The sequence below is a fragment of the Lithobates pipiens genome, unplaced genomic scaffold (assembly GCF_037356315.1).
Source record: "Lithobates pipiens isolate NorthernLeopardFrog02 unplaced genomic scaffold, aLitPip1_a1.2 Scaffold_13, whole genome shotgun sequence".
Classification (NCBI taxonomy): Eukaryota; Metazoa; Chordata; class Amphibia; order Anura; family Ranidae; genus Lithobates; species Lithobates pipiens.
In genome coordinates, this window is record NW_027507718.1 from 510,496,021 (window position 1) to 510,511,069 (window position 15,049).

General features: G+C 41.9%; 1 protein-coding gene across 1 annotated transcript in view; it reads left to right on the forward strand.

Moving 5' to 3' along the window:
* Positions 1–15,049, forward strand: part of SIGLEC1 (sialic acid binding Ig like lectin 1) — a 118,372-nt gene that overhangs the window by 39,742 nt on the left and 63,581 nt on the right. The window contains exons 6-9 of the mRNA XM_077478050.1: positions 779–1,033; positions 2,512–2,811; positions 8,542–8,799; positions 14,212–14,508. Coding sequence (XP_077334176.1) covers positions 779–1,033; positions 2,512–2,811; positions 8,542–8,799; positions 14,212–14,508 — 1,110 coding nt within the window. The remainder of the gene's footprint in view (positions 1–778; positions 1,034–2,511; positions 2,812–8,541; positions 8,800–14,211; positions 14,509–15,049) is intronic.

Here is a 15,049-nt window from a genome sequence, read left to right on the forward strand (position 1 = left end):
ACTGATTCTCATTTTAAATGTCATGGCTCTGCTCTACAGTATGTCAAAAAAGGACCCTTACTAACCTCATTATTTGTATTTTTTATCACAGGAAAAAAAAAAGCCCCCCCAAAAAAAAAAAATTAAGTAAGAAAAGGTTAAGGCAAAGTTTACAAATAATCAAATGCCTCAAAAGTACAAATTAAAAATATTAAAGTATTAATATATGCAATAAACTAAGCTACCCTTCTTACACTAAAAATACCCATTACAGTATATTAATAAAAAGTTATAAAATAATCGTTTTCCTTTCCAAGTAGATTTCATCAGAGCAGCTCAATGAGCAGAATTAAGAATGTCAAAATCAATAATTTTGCAACAAAGTGAATGTCACCTAAAGCAAACCACTCATCCCAAATTAAGAGGTCATTTAAAATTGTATACTCACATTAAGTTGTGGTTGAATAAAAACACACTTGAAACTTAACTGAAAAGACAAAGTAAAGGCTTTTTAAATTGTATTTTTTTTTTTGATTTTTTTCCCAATGTGATTTTGTGTGTTTTTGTACTTTGCAAGGTATGGACAACTGCTACTGCTGTCCTTCCTTGGTGTGTAGAACATGTGCAGAGAACTCATAAATTGGTGGTCTATTTATTTTTATTTATTTTCTCTTGTAAAAAGTGTTGTTGTCTTTGTAAAAGTATTATTGAGTTATGGTAGGAGGCCATTTTACACCTGCTCAGTGAAGCTATTTGCAATAAATTTTCTTCATGAGCCCCTTTTCTCCTGATTTTGCAGCTGCAAGGATGAAGGTGGACCCATCCCCTGATGTCAATGAAGGGACTCCTTTGACACTGACATGTGGTGTTCTTGGGGTGAGACCTGATGAGATCCAATACAGCTGGTACAAGAACAACATCTTGATCAAGGAAGGTTCAGTTAGGACTCTGGTGTTCAATGAAGTTGCCAGCAGTGACTCTGGTGACTATTACTGCAAGGTGCAAAATGACAAAGGAAGTGATTCCTCTCCCCCAGTTACACTGAACGTAAAATGTAAGTCACCTGACTATATGGACTGTTATAATTATTAATTGCATTAAAAGAGAGATCACTGTAGAAAAAAACGTAAACCAGACTTAAATGGCTTTTATAATGTAGCACCCTGGCTGCTAATAAATCTAGTTGTGCTAGGTGGTAACTAGCCTGGCTAATTGGTAGGTTGATCCACTGATTCCTGTCCTAAGTCTGAGTTTGGTGTAGTCTCTCTCTTTTGCCAATAGGTAGCACTGTTGCTTTTGGCATTAGAATGATGGATTACCATAAATTCGGGTAATAGGTAACTAGGTTGTCTCAGCCACTCAGCAGGAGTTTCTTTAGCCACTGTGTATTCTGGGATATGCTATTTATTTGGGGGGAGACAGGTGATCGGGGGTACTTCCCACCCGAGTCTGTGGCCTGGATGGGTTAGTGTTGAGAAGCTCCTGGTTGCTAGGCCTGAAGCCTGAGGCCTATCCAGGAGGCATGCTGCCTGCTAGATCCACTAGAGGCCTAACCAGCAGTTCAGGGTTCCACAAAGGAGGAGCAGCCAAGGTTAAGCCCAAAGCCTGGGGCGGAACTGCATGTGTTAGAGGCTCGGCCTGAAGGGAGTCTGTTCTTGGTCAGAGGTAAAGGAGAAGCAGTTGTCACAAAGGGACGACCACTCCTGTTACCGGAGGGAAGTTTGGAAGGGATGAAGTTCTGAAGGAGTACAACAGCAGAAACTTCACTAGCCGGGGATGGTGAAGTAAGTGGAAAAACTTCAGTAGAGACTCATCTAGGAGTACGACGGTTAGCTGTAATTAAGCTTGAACATAAAGTACAGCGGTTAGCTGTGGGTGAAGCTCTGGAATCCAGTGGGTAGCTGAGAGTCCAAGAAATCTACTGAAAGATGGTGATCTGAGCTTAAGGTTCTACAGTGGGATAATGTGAGGTAAGCTGGAAGATCTACAGTGGGTTACTGCGAGTTAAACTGGAAGATCTACAGTAGGATACTGTGAGAATTTGTTGCCATAGGAGACAGCGGTTGCTACAAGATACAGGTTGCTGCATTTAGCTTAAAGGCCCTCGTTCTGTAATGCTGTCTGCCTAGTTCTATTTTTGTCTGCGGAGTTTGCCTTAATTGCTATTGCTGTTAAGGGTGTCCTGTGCCCTAAACCCTCTCTCCCCAACCTTCTCCCCAACTCTTTGTTAATTTTTACAAAAAGTGACTAGCACCCAATCGTTTCACCTTGCACCACACCCACTATGCATAGTAACCTGCACCCTGAGGAGGAATGTCACTTCTCCTTGGCTCTGGGGGTCATTAGGCCCTTGGAAGTCGGGGAGCCCACTACAATAAAATAGAGCAAGAATAGCATTTCTTGCTTCCCATCAGGAGGCTTTTTACATTTAATTTTAGAGAAGCAGCTCACCTGTATCCTGTTTGCTGTACTGAAGGCTACCTGCACACACTCAGTTTCACTTTCACTTTCACTCCCTCATCTCTCTTTTAGATCCTCCAAGAACTCCAATTCTCACCTCATTCCTGGAGACTCAGAAGGGGAACCTGGCCATGGTTCACTGTACCGTAGACAGCAATCCTCCCGCAGAAATGATGTTGTACAAAGACGGGACCCTCATTGCCAGTTCCCCTTTGCATTGGGCTCCAACAGAAAGGATCCAAGTGACCTACAAGAAGAATTCTCTGAGCCTAGAGATCCGGGATGTGATCTTATCGGATGAAGGGACATACAGATGTCTTGTCAATAATTCTGTCGGCAATGCAACTGCAAGTGTCAAGCTCATTGTAGAAAGTTAGTACTAACATAATGTGTTATCTGTTCTTTCCCAAAGTAAAAAATACATGTGGTAGTAAAACTGTATGACACAATATGATTGGATGCAGGTAAAATGACAGAAGAATACAGCTACAATTTTTATATCAAAGTATATAACCCTGTGCCCAACCTGCAGCCTGAGGGCCAAATTCGGCCCTTTGGCACCCTCATGCGCCACTAGATGGTAGTTAGCGTTTCCTTGCCTAGGTGCTAATAAATGGATAGTAAAGGAAATATTCATTAGATTGGATTCTACTAGCTAACTGCTCTTCCTGCCTTCCTCTCTTCCTTCCCTTCCCTTCTCATCACTTCCTTTCCTTCCTTCCTTCCTTCCTTCCTTGTTTTCTTCCTTCCTTCCTTACTTTATTTAATTTCTGTGGAAAAAATACTGCTACAGGGTGGCCGCTGCGTGCAGGAACACGTGTATATATACATGATTCTGCACTTCTGGGTAGGGGAGGCAATTACACACAGCAGCAGCCAATCAGTGGATACTGCAGACTCGAAGTCCACTGGCACCCACCGATCATCAGCCACAGAGACAAAATTGCAATCTGTCTATGTAAGCAAGGAAGATTCTCGTTCTGACAGGAGGGAAGTTATGGATCCTGTGTCTCTGCAAAGCAGGGACTAGGATCCATGTCTCCCCCTAGTAAAAGCACCTCCCATACAGTAGAAAAACACTAGCTAGGCACCTTTCCAGCCAGGTACAAAAACTGTAGCCGCAAACTTTTAATAATCAGTCACTCACCTTTCCCATGATCCAGCGCTGTGCTCAGCCAAGCCATTTTCACTTTGCGTGTTTTTTGTCCCATCTTCATTATGTGCACCCAACTGTGACAGCGTATGGCTTCATAACTGGGTGCCTGCTGCACATGCGCAAGCGGCGCTGTGCATTGTGAATGGTCCTGCAGTCTTCCGGGGTCTGTCATTCCTGCAATCTTCTGGGGTCTGTCATGTGTCCCCGAAGACAGCTGGGGGGGGAGAGAACTTGCGCTTCTGATCGCCTAGGCCATGGGTCTCTAAACTTTTTCAACAAAGGGCCAGTTTACTGTCCTTCAGGCTTTAGGGGGTCTGGACTGTTGCCATTGTGAGTAGAAAATGTCCCAGCATCAATTAGTGTGAGGAATAGTGCCCCATGGTTGGTATTAATGGGAGGAATAGTGCCCCTTGGTTGGTATTAATGGGTGGAATAGTGCCCTATGGTTGGTTGTAATCAGAGGAATAGTGCCCCCTTGTTGAAATTAATGGGAGGAATAGTGCCCCATTATTGGTTTTAACAGGGGGAATAGAGCCCCGTGGTTGGTACTAATGGGACTAAAAGTGTCCGATGGTTGGTATTAATGGGAGGAATAATGCTCCATCATTGGTCTTAACAGGGGAATAGTGCCCCATTGAAGGTGTCAGTGGGAGTAGGCGTGCCCCATTAATAATGTCAGTTGGAGGAATGGTACCTCATCATTGGTGTCAGTTAGAGGAATAGTGTTCCAAGGGCTGGATAGAGGCAAGCAAAAGGCCGCATCTGGCTCCCCAGGACATATTTTCGAGACCACTGGCCTAGGCAGTCGTAGTGAAAGTGGGAGCCGCTACCTGTCAAAATTGGGTACCCACTCCCTTCCCCCTCCTCTCCAAAAAGCTCAATTTCACAAACAGGAGGCCTTCAAGCTCCACTTTGAAGACACAGGGATGCAAGCAGTGTTAATTTTTGCAGCAAATTTAGATTTAGTCTTTGGCATTTTAGTTTTAGTCTCATTTTAGTCTTCTGCAATTGTTTTAGTTTTAGTCGTATTTAGTCGACTAAATCTCCAGTACATTTTAGTCGACTAAAATGTCCTATGTTTTAGTCGACTAAAATCTCCAGTACATTTTAGTCGACTAAGCCCTTGTACACACGGTCGGACATTCTGACAACCAAATCCGTCGGATTTTGTCAGACGGATCTTGTCCGAAACTGTTGCATACACACGGTCGGACAAAGTTGTCGGAAAATCCGATCATTCAGAACGTGATGACGTAATTTCGTTACGATGGGACTATGTTCAGGCTAGTAGCCAATAGCTTTGATCTCGTAATTTGATCTGAGCATGCGTGGCACTTTGTCCGATCGGAATTCTCTACACATGATTGGAGCATGTCCGATCGGAGCAGTTTGTGGGAAAATATTTCCAGCAAGTTGGAAAATTTGGTCCGAGGGATATTCAGACGGAAACAGTCCAATGCAGACCACACACAGTCGGAATATCCGACAAAACGTTCCGATAGGACACATTCCGACGGATTCTCCGACCGTGTGTACAAGGGCTTAGTCTTTTCACTAAAATGGCATTTTGGTTTTAGTAACATTTTAGTCTTTTGACTAACATTTTCGTTTTAGTCGTATTTTAGTCATCTCAGTTGTTTTAGTTTTTGGTGTACTTTAGTCGACTAAAATAATATTAATTTAGTCAACTAAAATGTTTTAGTCAGTTTAGTCAACGAAATTAACACTGGACGCAAGGGAAGCTTAGCAAGAGCAAGATGGCAGCAGAAGGCATCCGGTGCGTCCCCACACCCAAATCAATCAGCTTTACACATTTTAGACCCCCCCCCCCCACACCTCAGCATAGCAGAAATGCATGAAAAACAAGCAACGGCACCCCAAATGCGGGTAGCAGTTGCGCACTTTCCGTGTGACAAAATGAGTGAAAAACGTGCAATGCAAAACGCATTTGTTTCATTACAAAATTAGCTTTCTTAGTGCGGGAGGCCTATTCAAATAAATGGTGCCGCTCCAAAAAAATGCAATAAAAATGCATAAAAATGAAGTAAAAATGCAATGCAGTAGCATCACCCAAATGTGAATGGGGCCTTACAATAGATGTCTATATTTTACATTATCACTGCATCAGTAGGCAGTCCAGTAAAACATTTGAGTATTTAAATAATAGATTCCTGATCGTCCCGCTGGGAGGTTAATTTACCGTCATGTAATTCTGAGTACCCAAATGTAACCCTGACCCATGCCAGTGCATTGCAAGACACAGAACAATAGCGATCTGTTTAATGCTGATTGGTCTCAATTTATTAAATGAAATGTATGAAGTGTCAGTGATGGACAGTCTGGTTGCATTTGTATGTGAAAGATAATTCAAGTAATTATAATGACTGATAACTGGAGCAATTATAGTCACAGAGGAGATGGCTTCTGTAGAGCCCTTCAATTCGGCACCCAACTCGACTCCTAAGGCCTTCTTACTGTATACTCATTTAACATTCAGATTCTGGTTTTTCATATTATGGTAGAAGTTAGATTTTTTAAAGGAACATTTGTACAAAAAAAATATTTGGACATTCTTAGGACTGGCCCAATGTTGCTTGAAAGCACAAAGTTAGAAATTTGTTCAAGAGAAATTTCCCATCCTGCTTCGAATTTTCTTTCACTGAAATCAAAAAAACGAATGGCGATTTGAATGAATGAATGAAATACTTATATAGCGCACAATGCGAACTGAATCGCCTCTAGGCGATTTGACACTACTATTAATTAAAACGAACATTCTTAAAATGAAAACATTGAAACAAAATTCTACTAGTGTATGGCCAGCTTAAGTCACATTCAACTTGACTTGTTCTGTAAGGTTGAAGACATTTTGTAGCTTATCCAAGCCACTTCTTCAGTTCTAATGAGTGCCACGCACCTACCCCAGCAGTTACACTATATTGTCAAAAGTATTAGGGTGCCTTTACACGCACATGAACTGTAATGGCATCCCAGTCTTAGTCCGTAGGGTTCACTATTGAGTTGGCCCGCCCTTTGCAGCTATAACAGCTTCAATTCTTCTGGGAAGGCCGTCCACAAGGTTTAGGAGTGTGTCTATGGGAATGTCTGACCATTCTTCCAGAAGAGCATTTGTGAGGCCAGGCAGCTTTATTGGACGAGAAGGCCTGACTCGCAGTCTCCACTCGATTTTGCCTCAAAGGTGTTCTATCGAGTTGAGGTCAGGACTTTGTGCAGGCCAGTCAAGTTCCCCCACCCCAAAACTCGCTCATCCATGTCTTTATGGACCTTGCTTTGTGCTCTGATCCAAATAATTTCGTGGATGGGGGGATTATGGTGTGGGGTTGTTTTTCAGGGGTTGGGTTTGGCCCCTGAGTTCCAGTGAAAGGATCTCTTAAGGCGTCAGCATACCAAGACATTTTGGACAATTTCATGCTCCCAACTTTGTGGGAACAGTTTGGGGATGGCCCCTTCCTGTTCCAACCAATGCACAAAGCAAGATCCATAAAGACATGGATGAGCGAGTTTGGGGTGGAGAAACGTCACTGGCCTGCACAGAGTCCTGACCTCAACCTGAGACAACACGTTTGGGATGAAATAGAACAGAGACTGCGAGCCAGGCCTTCTCGTTCAACATCAGTGCCTGACCTCACAAATACGCTTCTGGAAGAATGGTCAAACATTCCCGTAGACACACTCCTAAACCTTGTGGACAGCCTTCCCAGAAGAGTTGAAGCTGTAATATCTGCAAAGGGTGGGCCAACTCAATATTGAACCCTACGGACTAAGACTGGTATTCCATTACAGCCATTAAAGTTCACAAATAAGAGGGGGGTGAAGCCTCCTTTAATCTACATGTAATATCCTGGCCCCATTATTTTTAGCTGGTTAGTGGGCATGGAGGAGGAGGGAGGGAGTGGGCTGTCATTTACCACTGTGTATATGCCCACATGTGTGACTCTATAGTCACATGGGCTGCTCAGATGTGATAGGGGGGAAATATTCAGCATAGAAACTCACTGAAAATTAAGCATGTGCAGAGTTGCCACTACAGGTGCAAAATCTCTATCTGAATTGGGGACATGGACAGAAGGGGGAAGCTAGAGAGCAGCAGGATCAACCAGGTTTTTTGCAGAATACAAAAAACGAATCTCATAATGACTGAGCGACATCATGTAATAAACCATTTACTGATAGTTTTTATGATATGGGTTTAGTGACACTAAGTAAATCAGGGAAATACTGCATGATAGCCACTAAATGGAACTGATGATCACAGTAAATACATATTGATTCCCTATAGAATTGAGTATTTCCCTAACACCTCCCTACTTTTGACTTGGAGAGAAAATAGCCTGGCAACATTTATTGTGGCTTATGCCGCGTACACACGAGCGGATTGTATGGCGTACTTAGTCCGTCATACAATCCGACGGACAATCCGTCGTAGTTTCCACTGAACGGAGTTGACCACACACGGATACACAAACAGTCCGTCGAAAGTTTGCACGATGACGTGTACAGCACGTACGATGGGACTAGAAATAGGAAGTCCAATACACAGCAAAGCACCCTTCCACCGTGTAAATCCTTTCTGGGCATGCACCATTCTTAGTCCATCAAACTAGCATACTGACGACCGTATTGTCCGCTGAAACCAAAGTACAACGGACAGATTTTTGGAAAAACCGAAATTCTTAGTACTCCGGACTGCACGCTGAAAAAGTCAGCTGAAGCCCACACACGAGCAGATTGTCCGCTGAAATGAGTTTCAACGGACTAAGTACGTCAAACAGTTCGACAGTGTGTACGCGGCATTATTCATACAGAACAAATATACATGCAGTTTCGAATGAAGGATGGCTCTGTAAATCTTTGTATTCATTTATTTTGATGATGGTTAAATGTTTAAGACAGGTCCACTTTAAAAAGTGTGTCTTCCTCCACAGTGGTAAGAGTGGTGGTATCGCCGTCTGCGGAAGAAGAAGAAGGGAAAGAAGTCACACTGACTTGTGTGGCCACAAGAGGCTCGGAGAAAGGGAGCGTTTACACCTGGTTCAAGAATGACAAGTGGATGAAGGAGGACCTGAAAGAGAACACCCTCACCTTCCACAGAGTCTCTGCCCAGGATGCTGGATTCTATTACTGCAGAGTTCACAATACTCAGGGCAGCATCATGTCACCACCAGTGACTCTACGTGTCTTATGTAAGTTTTATCTCGCTCCATTCCTGATACAAACCCAGGGAATCACACAGGGGGCAATTTTTAGATACTAAGCCCTATAGGAAATGCACAACAAATGTAAAACAAATTGTTCATGGGCATTAGACCAGTTGAACCTACTGAAGTCTCGAGTTTGGAGGTATTGGGTATATGAGTGGAGTTGAGGTTTGATGATGTCATCACACTTATTACTTTGGAATCTGTGGGGAGCTGAAATATATAGTGTTTTGCTACAGTATATGCCACCTTTTTAGTGATTCTTTATATTACTATTGCAGAGGAGGAGTGTTGGAGGATAAAAAAAATGAAGAACAGACCATCAAGTTTATCCATTAATGGGAAGAGCTTTGTTGACCTTTTATGTAGCCTAGAATAGTGGTTGCCAACCTTTCGCACCTCAAAGACCACTAGGCTCCCAATTTTGAATCCCATTAACATAAATTTTACATGTCTTCTACACACAATGCTCTGGCTTTCTGCCCCCCCTCCCCGCATTTTGCAATACACTGCTGCCTTACGCAGACTAATCTTTGGACCTCACCTCCTTATGCGGCCATGTACTCAAGCTCCATGCTACATCCCACAGTCTGTGATCAGTGCTGCCATTGGAAGTCCCCTCCGTCTTCACCTCCTGTTCTCTGCACTAGCACCACTCCTGGCACCTCCTTCTAACTTCACAGGAGCTAGAACTGGCATTGGGTATCCATTCTGACAGTATTGGCTGTCAGAACGCATTGAGAACAACACTGGAAACAACATTGGGTGGTATATATCCACCAGAAATTTCCACCAAAATTTTCTTGTGTAACACTGGTTGGCAACCGCTGGCCTAGAGGTCATATGTTAAGGTGTGCAGATCCTTGTGTCATTGAGTGAAGTGTGTTTTCCTGTTATTTGTGGATCAGTAGGAATATTATCACGTAAGATTTTGACACTGACGGTTGTGGATTCTTCTATCGGTTGAAAGCTATGGAGTGATTAAAATGTATTATTATATAAAGAAGAGTGCAGCGCTATAAAATTCAATATAAAATCATGAAAGTCAAAAAATATATGCATAAAAGTCCACAAGTGTTAGTCGATCTGTTATAAATGCCTAAAACTTCATATAGGGGTTGATTTACTAAAACCGAGGAGTGCAAAATCTGGTGCAGCTCTGCAGAGAAACCAATCAGCTTCCAGGTTTTATTGTCAAAGCTTAACTGAACAAGCTGAAGTTAGAAGCTGATTGGCTACCGTGCATAGCTGCACCAGATTTTGCATATTGCAATTTTAGTAAGTCAACCCCCAGAGTGTCTCAATAAAGTCCACTTAAAAGATAAAGTATATTGTTCTAATCTTTCAAACTATGGCCACCAGTCTGCAGATAAAAAACAAATCAGTGCTCCCAAATTTGACACCACACTCCAGCCTCTTACCAGATCCTATCGACCATTAAACTGTAAAGGGGTTATTGCCTCCAGACAATAAGCAGACTTACTCCACAAGCCGAACATAGGATACACTGCCACAATAGCTCTCAAAGAAAAAGGATAAAAGGTGATCTCACAGCATAATACTGTATAAAACTATTTTATTTAAAAAAATGTAAAGTGCGCACTCACAAAGATGAAAACCGTCAAAGCATGATGAAAGCCGTATCATTCCAACCAACAACTTACCATGCATGATGCTGTCACTCTCGTAGGCACTCCCCTGTGTGTTTCGTCATAGATGACATCGTTGGGACGACGGGCTGACCTATAATTTATTATTGTTCACAGTTCGAAATTGTGCATTATCTTGTGCATTTAAAGATCACATTAACATCATTATGTTTTATTTATTTTTTTTGATGGAGGAGGACGGAGAGAGGGAATGGGTAACTAAGGTTAATATGGCTTTTTAGAAGCCTCATACATGGGTTTTTTTTTTTTAGAACGTTTTTTGGCCTGGGTGTGGATATGGTATATTTGTAAAATGATTTTATATTTGAAAGTGTTGGAAATGTGATATATTGTGGAATATTGGCTGGCCAAAGACCAGAGTGTTTTTTGCGATTCAGCACTGCTTTGCTTTAACTGACAATTGCACGGTCGTGCGATGTGGTTCCCAAACAAAATCAATGTCCTTTTTTCCCACAAATAGAGCCTTCTTTTGGTGGTATTTGATCACCTTTGCAATTTTAATTTTTTGCGCTTCAAACAAAAAAAGCGTAAATTTTGAAAAGAATGCATTATTTTTTACTTTTTGCTATAATAAATACCCCCAAAAAATATAAAAAAAATGTTTTCCTCAGTTTGGGCTGATATGTATTATTCTACATATTTTTAGTAAAAAACAAAACGTGTTTATTGATTGGTTTGCGCAAAAGATATAGCGTTTACAAAATAGGGGATAGTTTTATGGCATTTTTATTAATAGTTTTTTATTAGTAATGGCGGCGATCAGCAATTTCTATCGTGGCTGCGACATTATGGTGGATAGATCGGACACTTTTGGCACGATTTTGGGACCATTCACATTTATACAACAATCAGTGCAATTAAAAATGCATTGATTACTGTGTAAATGTGAGTGGCAGTGAAGGGGTTAACCACTAGGTGGCACTATAGGAGTTAAATGTGTCCTAAGGAGTGATTCTAACTGTGGGGGGGGGAGGGGCTGTGTGTGACACAACACTGATCACCGCTCCTGATTACAGGGAGCGGTGATCAGTGACAGTGTCACTAGGCAGAACGGGGGAAATGCTTGTTTATATTAGCATTTCCCGGTTCTTCCTCTCCGTGAGATGAATGCGGGTATCCCTGCGGACATAGAGTCCACAGGACCTGAGATTGCGCTCATGAAGCTCCCGGCGGGCGCCCACCTCTTAAAGGGTAACGTACAGGTAGGAGATTCTGCCTGTACGTGCCCTTCTGCCGCAGTATATCTGCGCGAGGTGGTCGGGGAGCGGTTAAAGTGAATGCTGGGGTGAGTAAAAGCTCTGAAGATAATAAATCTGGAAATCAACTGTAGATTGAGGGAAAACAAAGGTGATGTGTGATCAGCAACAACTCAGGATCAGGGTTGTTTTTATTACATTTTGGAATCTTTACATGCACTTGGTTTTCCATGTTTAAGTTGTCTCAACTTTCTAGTGGGGCCCCCTCCCATCCTCAGGCCCTATAGCAGCTGCCTGGACTGCCAAGGCTATGGCTGTCCAGTCACAAAATTTTATATTCCCTATCACTATTTTGTACAAGTGACAACAATCACCAGGACGAACAGAGTGGTTGAATCTCGCTAGCAGGAACTGTGGCAAGAGTACCTTTGGGCAGGGGGCCCGTGGAACCCAGAATCTCTTGGAGGGGTTGAGAAACCCTTGTTTTAGCACCCCATGCACCTCCTATGTCTAAGTAACCCTGTGTCTATTAGGGGCACAGGGTGATCGAGAACCCCAGTCTGATCTGTACTAATCGGAAACACTGTACAACCACACTGCACACTGGAATGTTGTGTGTGTATGTATATATATATATATATATATTGTCTTATACTGTTGTGTACTATTTGCTGGGTCGTTTGGGGTGTGGCTATATTCCATTGTTCTATTGTGTCTGCCTTAGAAGCAACCTATTATGGGATGTACATGTCTATGTAGATTAGCTGTGGGGGGGGGGGGGGGGAATTCCTCCAAAAGCTCTCCCTGCTGATTGGACAGTCTACTGATGAGAAGTTTGAATATCTCTGTGTGCCTGTGTTTCAATAAGCAGTTCATGGTCAGCAGCCAAAACGAGTACTGCCTAGTTTGTGGTTTCAAGCGGTTGGAAAATCTGATATCTATATTCAGACTGGAAAAAAGGTGATCTCATAGTGTAATACTGTATAAAACTATTTTATTTAAAAAAAAGTAAAATGCACACTCACAAAGATGAAAACCGTCAAAGCATGTCGAAAGTCGTATCATTCTTATGGGCACACAGATTGATCCCAGCCGACCAACAACTTGCCATGCATGATGCTGTCACTCTCGTAGGCAGTACCCTACGTGTTTCGCCATAGATGACATCGTTGGGAGGATGGGCTGACCTATAATTTATTATTGTTCACAGTTCTGAATTGTGCATTATCTTGTGCATTTGAAGATCACATTAACATCATTTATGTTATTAGTTTATGATCACTTGATTATATTGGAAGTTTTTAAGATTTGTAAGATAGTATCATATATTTTTTACTACATTATTTGTTAATATTTGTTTGTTAATATTTCAGATTAAATTAGAGGTGTTGTAGAATCACTTCTTCAGTGTGAGCTTGCAACCCATGTTAGGTGTGTTTTATGACTGTTAAGATTTATTTCTGTGCATTATTTTAGCTGAAGAGACACTCTGAGCTTTTCAATCTCAGGAAGATTGTGTTAGGCATACAGGGTTATTATTAACCACTTAAGCCCCGGACCATTTGGCTGGCCAAAGACCAGAGCGTTTTTTGCAATTTGGCACTGCGTCGCTTTAACTGACAATTGCATGGTCGTGCGATGTGGCTCCAAACAAAATCAATGTCCCTTTTTCCCACAAATAGAGCCTTCTTTTGGTGGTATTTGATCACCTTTGCGATTTTTATTTTTTGCGCTATAAACAAAAAAAGCGACAATTTTGAAAAAAACGCACTATTTTTTTTACTTTTTGCTATAATAAATACCCCAAAAAATATAAAAAAAAAGTTTGGGCTGATATGTATTATTCTACACGAGAAGTTTGAACATCTCTGTGTGCCTGTGTTTCAATAAGCAGTTCATGGTCAGCAGCCAAAACGAGTACTGCCTAGTTTGTGGTTGCAAGCGGTTGGAAAATCTGATATCTATATTCAGACTGGAAGGAAGCAGTGTATGATGAAAGCACTCAAGCCAAGTGTGGAATGTTTCATTACAGGAACAAAGACAGCAATAACAACCTAACAGAGGTCCTAAGGCTGGCCACAGATGGTTCCCATCTCAGCAGGTTCTGTAAGAAACCGACCAAGATTCAAACCGTGTATGAGCAGGCTGAATGTACCAGGTTGATAGATTGATCAACTTGAATGCAACCAGTCTGCTGGATTTGCTTGCGATTATTGCTAGCAGCTGTTGTAGCCACTAGCAATAATCACTGTGATCTCCCAGCAGGGGCGGCTTCCCCCGCCCTCCCCCACTGGGAGAATACAATTTCTTGACTTGGGGGATCCCCCTGTCAGGACTATCTGTGTTGATGGGTGAATTGTGCAAATTTCTTACTGTCTATGGCCTTCCTAACCCTTTGACAGTTGATCTAAAAGTAAAAAAGAAAGCCCTGGCTTCAGATAAACTCTTACTTATTGCATGAAGAACACTAAATATCCTATGTAATTAATATTTTCTATTATAGCATTATTATGTCTGCTTATTCCTCACAGATCCTCCCAGACACCTCTCGGTAACATCTCTTGTGTCAAGCCACGACCCTCTGCAAGCCATTATTCTGTGCACAGTGGACAGTGATCCTCCATCTCTGTTGTTCCTATACAGAAAAGAGACACTGGTAGCTTCCAGCTTGCAAGATCCTTCCATTGAGAGATTAAAAATAAAGTCTTCCACCAACTCCTTACAACTGGAAATCCGGGATGTTGTCTTGGAGGACGAGGGGACCTTTACCTGCATAGCAAACAACACATATGGCTCAATGACTTCTACATTACAATTCACCGCACCAAGTAAGCTTCAACTTCTCTGTATCGGTGACTATGGGAAACTCAATTTTCTTTGCTGTGTTCTTACAGAATGACAGTGTTAAAAAAAAAATCCTAAACTCAGAATTATTCTATATGGTACTATAAAATATTATCTTTACCCTTTTTTTGGATAGTTGTATACCATATAATTTTCTAAAAACTATAGCTGTTAATTATATTACCTTAAATTATTTTTGTATTTTATATCAGAAAGTTCTAGAGTTCTAGTATTTTGTACTCCATCCTGCCCTCAAAAATAGAAGGTGAAATTATTTTCTGGATTATTTTTACTAGAGACATATACCTATATTGGAAAAAGTATTGGGACGCCTGCCTTTACACGGACATGAATTTTAATGGCATCCCAGGTCAGGCACTGATGTTGGATGAGAAGGCCTGGCTCGCAGTCTCCGCTCTAATTCATCCCAAAGGTGTTCTTTCGGGTTGATGTCAGGACTCTGTGCAGGCCAGTCAATTTTCTCCACCCCATACTCGCTCATCCATGTCTTTATGGACCTTGCTT